The 10,966-nt window shown below is 42.6% G+C and overlaps 1 protein-coding gene across 1 annotated transcript in view; it reads right to left on the bottom strand.

The window, feature by feature from the left end:
- Positions 1-1,470: 1,470 nt before the first annotated feature.
- Positions 1,471-10,966, bottom strand: part of LOC145351061 (calpain-2 catalytic subunit-like) — a 70,399-nt gene continuing 60,903 nt past the window's right edge. Inside the window, exons 16-21 of the mRNA XM_080200660.1 lie at positions 8,630-8,694; positions 7,996-8,064; positions 7,290-7,368; positions 6,066-6,182; positions 3,908-3,966; positions 1,471-2,211 (exon numbers count right to left, since the gene is read on the bottom strand). Coding sequence (XP_080056786.1) covers positions 2,188-2,211; positions 3,908-3,966; positions 6,066-6,182; positions 7,290-7,368; positions 7,996-8,064; positions 8,630-8,694 — 413 coding nt within the window. The 3' untranslated portion in view covers positions 1,471-2,187. The remainder of the gene's footprint in view (positions 2,212-3,907; positions 3,967-6,065; positions 6,183-7,289; positions 7,369-7,995; positions 8,065-8,629; positions 8,695-10,966) is intronic.

Genomic DNA, 10,966 nt, shown 5'->3' with positions numbered 1-10,966 from the left:
GATGTATGGCTTTTTGAAACTAAGATCTCCATTGCTCATAGTAAGCCTGAGAACACGGGGATTAACAGTAACTAAGTGAAATTCTATTTTTATAAATGGTGTTAAAATTTTTACTGGTGCTTTAGGATGTCAATTCTACTTTTCATTTTTTCTGGGAAAGTTGTTAGCATCCTTAATTTGATATAAGTCACTTTGCATTTAATTCTCATTCAGTTACATTTTACGTAAAACATATGGTACTTAATGAAGACAGAAAGCTATGTGGCAGGCTTGAAGAGTTTGAGGAAAATACATCTGTGCAATTGGTTGTTGCCTTAAAGTATACCAGCAACCTCACTTCAAAAAAGCATTTTTTTAAGCGCTGAAATGCTTAAGTTGTAAATTTTTAATGGTTTGTTTTGCTCTTCCACTGAGAGAATAAGGCAAAGATTCCAAGTGGACCTGGTGTAAGCATCCTGCTCAGTTGGCAATTACACCACTACTGTTGGGTTGTATTGGACCCCAGTTAGCCTGAGGCAAGCATAAGAACATAAGAACATAAGAAATAGGAGCAGGAGTAGGCCAGCTAGCCCTTCGAGCCTGCCCCGCCATTCAATAAGATCATGGCTGATCTGTTGTAGCTCAGTTCCACTTTCCCGCCCTCTCCCCATAACCCTTAATCCCCTCTCTTAACAAGAACCCATCAACCCGCTTCTTAAAAATATTTAGCGAGGCAGCCTCCACCACTTCAACGGGCAGAGAATTCCAGAGATTCACCACCCTTTGAGTGAAGAAGTTCCTCCTCAACTCCGTTCTAAACCGCCTCCCCTTTATCTTGAGGCTGTGCCCCCTAGTCCTACTGTCTTTTTTGAGCGGGAAGAGTCTCTCCACCTCTATCCTATCCATCCCATTCATCATCTTATACGTCTCAATGAGATCTCCCCTCATTCTTCTAAACTCTAACGAGTACAAGCCTAGTTTATTCAGCCTCTCCTCATAGCTCAATCCCCTCAACTCCGGTATCAGCCTAGTAAACCTCCTCTGCACTCCCTCCAGGGCCAAAATATCCTTGCGCAGGTGCGGCGCCCAAAACTGCACACAGTACTCCAGCTGCGGCCTCACCAATGCCCTATACAGCTGCAGCAAGACCTCCCTACTTTTATATTCAATCCCCCTCGCTATGAAGGCCAGCATCCCATTTGCCTTCCTGACCACCTGCTGCACCTGCAAGCTGGGTTTTTACCTCAATCACCTCAAATGGCCTTTGTTGTAAAGGTGACGGGACACCACATCTGTTTTTGTTGAATGGATTAATATTTCCTTTTGTCCACTTCTGTACATTAAAAGTTTTTGTTGCTGTAAATTGCATGGGGATTGAATTACATTAGCTGAATCATTGCAATCTGTATCATGTCTATTGGAATGGAGAGCATATTGACAATGTGAACTTCCACATAAAGACCAAAAAGAAATAAATCATAAGCACACAAGTCAACATTACCCACATTTTATATTTAATTTGCAGATACATTTTTATCCAAATAAAAGGTCATCTTTTGTGTATATAGTAAGCAACCAAAATCATCCAGCATTTTTGTCAATTATATAACAAAAAAATTAGGAAATTAAATCAGTTTTAGGTGCCATTCTTTGAGCAGCCAATCAGGAAAAACTGGCATAACCACATTTACATCCATTAATTTTAGCTACAGAACAGAAATCAAGCAAATCTCTAAACTGTGAAGCTCAGTTTAATTTGAATATTATGTTTGCATTTTAAAATATGTGCATTTCATTAGAATATGTTCAAATCACAATCTTGGTTCCCTGTCATTTGAGCATCATCATGTGCCTACAGATCCACTTTTGCATCCGCAGATCCACTTTTGAAAGAACTATTGGGAGTTTCAAAGCTTTAGGTTTAAAAGACAAAACTGAACAGATTAACAATCAGAAAATGAGGGGCCTCAGCAACAAAGCATATCCTACATATGGATTAAAATATCTTTTGGCAACACAATTGGTAATTATTTAACTACCCAAAATATTGATTAAAAACAGAAGTGATATTAAAAGAAACCCAACCTATTTTCCCCCCTCGTATGCATTTGTGATCCTAACAAACTAGTTCTTTTTTTTTCCTTGAAAGATGTCTGGGAAATGTTTTCTGCTTGACAAAAGTCTGGCTTCGTGCAGTTGAGCATCACGTCAGTTTAATACCAATGCCAACCACTGTTAAAAGAAGAATCAAATGAATTTTAGACTATGTACACAAACTAGGGTGACCATATCATGTTTGAGCCAAAAGAACTCCAAATGCTCAAACTTTGATTTGAGCTCTCTAAATTGGAATGTTGACAATGCATAATGATAAAGTAACCACTTTAGAGGAAAATTTTAACCTCTCAAAGCCTGCAAATTTAACATTAGGCATAAATTTTCATTCCACTGTTTGGTTATCGCATTGGCACAACAAGCTAAAAAGCATACTGATGGTGAGAGAGGAAAAACTTGAGACATGTAGGTTAATGGAGTGTGTCAATTGGAAGCAAAAGCACAAGGAGAGATGAGCAAAGCTGAACGAAAAGGAATTTCATGGTGTAAGCTTGTTGCTGTATCCCAGTGATAAACACTTCTCCATCAGCTCAGCTTGGAGATTGTACTGCATGGAGTTTCTACAAAGACTGTTGCCCTGAATGCTGTGCCGCAAGAGCACCCCGAAAGATTAGCAGTGCAGATCAAGCCATGCTTCAAGCCACAATTGTGCATTTCACTATATCAGCCTTCTGGTACATAATGTTTACAGGTTCCATACAGTAGTTTACGCAGCTATGTTAAAAATACCTAAAAAATAAACCGTTTTCCATGTTCATTGTCAAGTAGCTGTGTAAGGATCTGTAGAAATGGTTGGCTGAATACACCCAAGGCGCTAGCAATCAGTCTACACTGGTTCAGACAGGGACAACGGAACTTGCTTCAATGCTTTTCTGTGCCAGTATACTAAACTGTGTGACTGGGGTCCATCTAAAGATTGACTTATCCACATCACTCAAAGCTGGTCGTTTCTCATTTCCTTCGGGAAGATGAACTACTTGTCTGCAGAAATCGATGTGTAAATCTCAAAGGTAATCTGATCTGCATTGCATCCTTTTGTTTAAGGTTTTCCTCTTCTACACGAGTTGGTTGGGGAGAGGATTCACATTAGGAAATCTAAGGGTTCCGGTAATAATGGGAATTGGCTGAGGAGTGGGGAAATTGGATTTACATCAATTGACAAGGGAATGGAATGGCTGAAAGCCAATCTTTTTAATGGATATTTACTGCAATCATCCAGCAATGAATGCTCAACCAGCATGTCTGTGCTATAAAAGCCGATGTACAAGTCTGGAATAAGGCATCCCAAGATTGCAGATTTTGTAGATGGCAGGAGGTGCAAAATAGATTTGCAAAAGCCACTAGGAGTCATGTGGACCATTTTCAATTAGATTCTGGAACTTCTACCTGCCTGGTCCCTCCACCCTAAATGAACAGCAGTGGAAAGCTGTGAGGGGTTGCCTTCCTATAGTATTTAAAATAGCCTGCCAAAACATTAAAGGCTAATGTTGTTCACAGTGGCCATCACACGTAGAACCATAAGAAATAGGAGCAGAATTAGGCCACTTTGTCCACGGAGTCTGCTCTGCCATTCAATCATGGTTGATATTTTTCTCATCCCCATTCTCCTGCCTTTTCCCCATTACCTCTGATCCCCTTATTAATCAAGACATCCATCCAAGCCTCCCCTGGAATATTAGGGTTAAAACATTCACTTCATTTGCTCTCATTACACCTCTTCGGAAATCATGGAACAGTGTAGATAATATATTTGAAAGAAGACAAGTTAGAATTTGTACAGCTTCTCTTCCAGTTTGCAGTGCCAAATACATACCTGACCTATATCCAGTTCTACATATCCCCCATCATCCTGGTCTAATTGTTTGAATATTCCTGAAAAAGCAAGAACATGAAATGAGCATGTTTCAAAACCCAATCTCCTGTTTGTTTCTTTCACCAAGGGACTTGCATTTTCTGAAACAGCTGGGTGTTTCGGTATCCTTGTGGAGAAAAGGGTAATTCTACGAAGTTGTAACTGAATACAGCAGCAAAACAGCATGGATTCTTCAATATATACACAGGCAATTGACCCTTTCTTGAACTGTGTAAACTGAGCCCATTAGATGAGGGTTGCACACTTGTACCAGCTAAACAACAGAGGGTAATAATCTCAACAGCTAACAACTGATATACTGCGCCATCTTGCATGACCACACGCCCCTCTTAGTAGGTGTAATGGCCCAGATTTTGCAGACATTCTGAAGGTAACCAGGGCATGCATCTTCCCGTGCTCCCCGTTACTCCAAAATAAAGTTCATGGGAGGAATGAGTACTGAAAGGTGAGGTTGAAATTCTAAAAGCTTTAATATCCCTACCCCCATTATTTTGAGCACACTTAAATGACATCTCCCAATGAGAAATTGGCTGCTGGTCACTTTACAGGCTCCTGCGGCCCTATCCTGGTACATCACAGGATGTGTGCTCAGAACACTAGAATATATAAATGAGATGAGCTTGCATTATCAATAAGGTGAAATCATTTGTTTGGACACTATAAGCTCCAGCCATGTTATTTGCTCTGACGTACATCACCCAACAAATGGAGAAAGGAGTTTCTTTCATGGATGTACTGATGGGACAAGTGGTCAATCCTAGGCACAAGCATACAGCTGCGCTGACTGCATTGAAAGCCTGATGAGCAGGTAGTGTTGCATGGTGGACCAGACCCTTGGCAGCTATATCTCCCAGCCTTGCACTTCACTGTACACATTATTTTAGTTGATTAATGGTTCAAAATGTACTTTTTAAAATCATTTTCTGTAGTTAAGAAACATGAGGAATTGTGACATGATGGTAAGTGAGATTGAGACATATTAAAGTGATCTGTTGAAACTTCTACATCCTGCCAACTTTGCCTTTCCAATGACTTTTTGTGCTTAATCAACTTTATTAGCTTCCTATGAATTCTCAAATCCCCAAATTAAGTCCAACCAATCTCTATTGGATAAAGCCAAGTTAGCCAAAATCCAAGTAACTGGGGAGAACTAAGTATCTTTGATAAAGCCAGAATTAGGGCTGAATGCAGGGGTACCTCCCTGGTTAGATTTTGCTGGGCTGTAGACTTTCTTGATGTGGTACATCCAGAGGAAAGAGGAGACCAAGGATAACTTGCTGATAAGAACATAAGAACATAAGAAATAGGAGCAGGAGTAGGCCATCTGGCCCTTCGAGCCTGCCCCGCCATTCAATAAGATCATGGCTGATCTGTCGTGGCTCAGTTCCACTTTCCCGCCCTCTCCCCATAACCCTTAATCCCCTCTCTTATCAAAAACCCATCAACCCGCTTCTTAAAAATATTTAGCGAGGCAGCCTCCACCACTTCAACGGGCAGAGAATTCCAGAGATTCACCACCCTTTGAGTGAAGAAGTTCCTCCTCAACTCCGTTCTGAACCGCCCCCCCTTTATCTTGATGAACAAGGTTTAGGGTGTACATGAGGAAGTTTCTGTGCTACCTTTAGAATTCCACCCAATATGCTGTCGGCGCAGCTGGCCTCTCCAACGATAACCATTAGAATGTCAAACATTTATTCCTAACTACTCTTCAGCTATCCTGGCCCGCCATCCTGCCTTCTGTGTTATGGTGCTACTCTGATTTTCTTATTGCTGTTGGGACAAACACCTCTAATACTCCCTGACAGGCAAGACTGCATGCCCAAAGTATTCAAGTGGTCTATCCCTGTGATTTGCCAGTGATAGTAGGAATTTTACTGACAAGCCTGCCCCACAATCGGGGCAGGCGAGGCTCGCAGAACGGCATTCACCGTTGGCCTTGGGCAGAATCTGACAAGCCTGAGGCGAGTAATGTCTATCCATGTGGATGCAAGTTCTAACCTGCTATACTTTCACCAGCGGAGCAAAGGCTCCCAAAGTTTGTTCCCAACATGCACGTTGACTTTGAGACTTTAATGTAACATTTTGAAAAATAACTTACTGAACATGGTTTCCAGGCGGACCAAAGCGCCAACAAAGTTATCAAAGTCAATGAGAAGGTTAGTGTCTGCATAATAGGCAACAAGGATCTGAAACAACATGTTGTTAAGAGCGAAACCTGGGGAGAAAAAACAAACAAATACAATTGCTAATTTTATAAAAGTACTCATTCTGCAATGGTACATTCGTCTCACCTTTGTAAAGTTATGAATTCACTCAAGTTGTGAGTTGTGCGGACATAGTTTGGCAAGGTTTGGAATTGACTGTTCCAACCTGGTGTGAAGTGAACTGGTTTCATTCTATTTAGCCTCCTTGGTTGGACACAACAAAGGTTTGCTACTTTATTTTCCCTGTGGAGGCCTTTCTCAGATTCAAGGTTTTTTTTACTATCTACGCAAAGAACAATAAGGAGCCAATCAACAAGGTTTTCCTAAGCTGAAGAATAAGTTCATTAACACAAGAAAAAATGAAAGGTGCAATTTTACCACCTTACCACACCCGGCAATCAGCGAGCTGGGAAAATGGTGGATGAGACAAGGTGAATGACCTCTGACAGGTTGGAACAATGTAGGTAAGGGAAGTCGGCAAGTCAGGTCCGTAACTTCGGGATAAGGATTGGCTCTAAAGGGCTGGGGTGTGAAAACCTTCTCCCTGCATCTGTGTGGGTTTCCTTCGGGTGCTCCAGTTTCCTCCCACAGTCCAAAAGACTGCTGGTCAGGTGCATTGATCATGCTAAATTCTCCCTCAGTGTACCCAAACAGGCACTGAGTGTGGCAACTAAGGGATTTACACATAACTTTATTGCAGTGTTAATGCAAGCCTACTTGTGACTAATAAATAAACTTAAGAGAGCTGGTCTTTTTCAGGCTTTACTTTTGGTTTCTGCAAAGTCTTGTGTTCTTAAATCAGCAGAGCGTATATTGAGCATATTACACCAATCAGTAACTAACTCGGCATGGTGGCACAGTGGTTAGCACTGCTGCCTCACGGGACCAGGGTTCGATTTCTGGATCGGGTCACAGTCTGTGTGGTGTTTGCACATTCTCCCTGTATCTGCGTGGATTTCCTCCAGGTGCTCCAGTTTCGTCCAAAGTTGTGCACATTAGGTGGATTGGCCAGGGTGGGCCTGGGTGAGATGCTGAGCCAAATGACCTATTCTACAATATGTAGCTCAGTGTAGTAAGGTGTAGAAAACAGCTGAGCCAGATAATTCTTCAAATATTACCTGCTTCTTCAAGTGCCATCCGCATTTCATGTGAGCTCATGGTACCAGAATTGTCAGCATCCATCTTCTTGAAGATTTTCTGAATGGAGGGAAAGCAAAATACTTAAGTTTCAAAATCTGGGGGGGAAAAAAATAAATCTCTGGATTTCCTACCTTCAAATTCAGAAGGGAATCAAAAAGTAACAGACAAATTGTAGGCAGAGGTGCACCAGTTTGGGAAAGTGGGCCACCGTTCATGTGCAGCACAAAAACTTTCTTAAAACAGTGCTTTCGCTCTCAATTTCCAGATTTTCTATTGTTAAAAATTTACTTTCAATCAACTGGAAAAACATGTGCTCTCTCTCTTGGACATCATCACCTTGACATACCTCTTTGCAATCAATATTGCTGGCTCTCAGTTTGATAGGTTTCTTTAAATGTCATTGAGTGACCAGCACGGGGTGAGCATATCACACCTTTAACAAAATCTTTACTAAGTTAACCATATCTTGGAGTTGATTTTCAGACAGATCATTAATTGGACAGGCAGTAGGTGGCTATGCCATCCACCGTTCTAGTGCAGTCAGTCTGATGTGTTGATTAGGTCTCACTGAAATGAATCTAATGAGGCATCTGTGCAAAACATGCTCCTTAAAGGCAGCTTTTTGATCTGAGAACAAGGAATCTGCTGGAAGGCTGATTTCAATCGGCAAATATGTACACTTACCAGAATCTTCTGTAATTTGTTCCAAAATATCTTGAATTCCACTAGTCCAATTTTCCCAGATTGATCCTTCTGTTTTACAAGTCTCATTCAGGAAAATCACTTGAAAGCATGTCATTATACATGGAGACATCAAAATTAGTAAACCCACAAGCTCCAGAGAAGAAATCTTTATGTAGGTGTGATCTGCTTGGATTGCACCTGGCCTGGGACCAACTTGTATCTGGGCCATTTGAAAACAAGGGAGACACAGGGCTTCAAACATGTTGCTTTGCTAGCACATGACATGATGACAGGGTCTGTTTGCTCTTGAAATCATTTCACTACCTCTAACTGATCACTTAGCAGAGGCAGCCAGTGGAGAGAAGGCATTTCCTCAAGGAAGTGAGGTACAAAACAAAATGAAGCTAAATGGCTTCTCTTCACTAACAGTTGATTCGAGACGGAGAATAGCAGAATAGAGGGAGAGGAGGCCATTAAAAGTTGGATCATCTGATGGGCAAGTTGACGTTCAAAGCATTTTTATAACTGAAAGGTTTGCATTTAAAAGAGCAAAAACTTAAACTTGAGAGTTTTATTTAATCTGGGGAAAGCAGGAAGAGAGAAACAGTAAACACGGAGTTATTAAAAAGGATACATCCAATAGGCTGATTACATTTCGACAAGTTTCCAAACTAAAACCATCTGTTTTGATATCTTCACCTAAAAGGAAAACAGTGGACAGAAAACGTAATTTAAGTCAATATTTATGCAATTGCATTAGTGGGTAAACCAATTTTTCCACGCAGCAGACCTCCGAGATTATGGCCAGGATTCACAGAACATAGAACACTGCAGCACAAACAGGCCCTTTGGCCCACAAGTTGCGCTGATCATATCCCTACCTACTAGGCCATAGAACTATCTGTAACTCCCAATCCCATTAAATCCCATGTACTCATCCAGAAGTCTTTTAAAAGACCCCAGCAAGTTCGCCTCTACCACCACCGCCGGCAGCCAATTCCACTCACTCACCACCCTCTGAGTGAAAAACTTACACCTAACATCTCCTCTGTACTTGCTTCCCAGCATCTTAAACCTGTGTCCTCTCGTAGCGACCGTTTCAGCCCTGGGAAATTGCCTCCGAGAATCCACCCTGTCTATTCCTCTCAACATTTTATAAACCTCTATCAGGTCACCTCTCAAACTTCATCTCTCCAGGGAGAAGAGACCGAGCTCCCTCAACCTATCTTCATAAGGCATGCCTCCCAATCCAGGCAACATCCTTGTAAATCTCCTCTGCACCCTCTCAATAACTTCCGCATCCTTCCTGTAGTGAGGCGACCAGAACTGCGCACAGTACTCCAAGTGGGGTCTGACAAGGGTCTTATAAAGTTGCAGCATTACCTCCCGACTCCTAAACGCAATCCCTTGATTAATGAAGGCCAGTACACCATACGCCTTCTTGACCACATCCTCCAACTGCGAGGCCGATTTAAGAATCCTATGGACCCGGACCCCAAAATCCTTCTGCTCCTCAACACTGCTAAGACTCCTACCCTTGATATTGTACTCCTGCATCCCGTTGGTCCTGCCAAAATGGGCCACTACACATTTATCCGCGTTGAAGTCCATCTGCCACTTCTCCGTCCAGTCTTGCATCCTATCTATGTCACGCTGCAACTTCTGACATCCCTCCAGACTACAACCAACCTTCATATCGTCGGCAAACTTACTAACCCATCCCTCCACTTCCTCATCCAGATCATTTATGAAAATGACAAACAGCAAGGGTCCTAGAACAGCTCCCTGGGGCACTCCACTGGTGACCGACCTCCATGCAGAAAAAGACCCATCCACAACCACTCTCTGCCTTCTGCAGGCAAGCCGGTTCTGGATCCACAAGGCCAAAGCCCTTTGGATCCCATGCCCCCTCACCTTCTCAAGAAGTCTTGCATGGGGGACCTTATCAAACACCTTGCTGAAGTCCATGTAAAACACATCCACCACTCTTCCCTCATCAATGTGTTCAGTCACATTTTCAAAGAACTCAACTGGGCTCGTAAGGCACGACCTGCCCTTGACAAAGCCGTGCTGACTATTTCTGATCATACTAAAAACTTATTCTACCAAAAAAAAGTTAGGTGCCCAATGGGTGAAAAAATGGAAATATTTCCCACCCGTTTTTTGGGTGTACTTACCAGAGGGAATCTCTCGACACTATGCAATGCAGAGTTCCTCAGCGTGATTCACTCTGGTAAGAAGGGATAGGGCCTATTCCCATCTCAGAGGCTGGCACCGTGCTAAGCGGGCCACTGTACATGCGCTGATCTGCCCTAAGGGGCAGCATCTCCTTACCTCTGACCTCTGGGGGGTGGGTCTGAATGGCCTCTGTCCCTCCAGAAGAGTCAGGACGCCCCATTAGTGAGGAGTAGTTGTAAAAACTGCTGGTGTGAACCATGCCCGGCAGGGAGGTGGATGGGGTGGTGATAAAGATACCCCAGCCCGCATCATTCAATGTAATGAAGAAGTTTCCAGTCAAGATTTAGGGTAATATTTTATGCAATCTGTCAAATCTGGAGGCCTTAATTGCTGCCTGACTCTGATTTCTTCCATGGCAGTTTTTGGTAGAGGGAATTGAAATCCAGGGAATATCTGGCATGTTTATCAAATTCATTATGGAATTGTTTTAATCACCTGTTGTGTTCTGGGAGCTTGGTGTCCTGTGTTTGCAGGAAATGCAACTGGTCTTCCTATTTGGCTGAAAAGTTCAAATCACCAACTTTACCCAGTCGGTGCAGCTCTGCAGTGTGTCTTCTGTGAGTGATGATCAGATGGGGACCTTGGCTGTTTAACCCAATGCCCAGCCTAAAGGCGTGTGTTACATCCCTTTGCCATCTCAGCTGTGGTCAACTAACTCAGAGGTTGAATGTTAAATTCTTATGCTGCATGGTTCACAGAGAATCAAGGTTGGCACTCTACTGCCCTGCACCAC

Source organism: Carcharhinus amblyrhynchos, chromosome 12, assembly GCF_965287045.1.
Source record: "Carcharhinus amblyrhynchos chromosome 12, sCarAmb.v2.hapA, whole genome shotgun sequence".
Taxonomy (NCBI): domain Eukaryota; kingdom Metazoa; phylum Chordata; class Chondrichthyes; order Carcharhiniformes; family Carcharhinidae; genus Carcharhinus; species Carcharhinus amblyrhynchos.
This window is presented reverse-complemented; position numbering and strand designations above follow the sequence as displayed.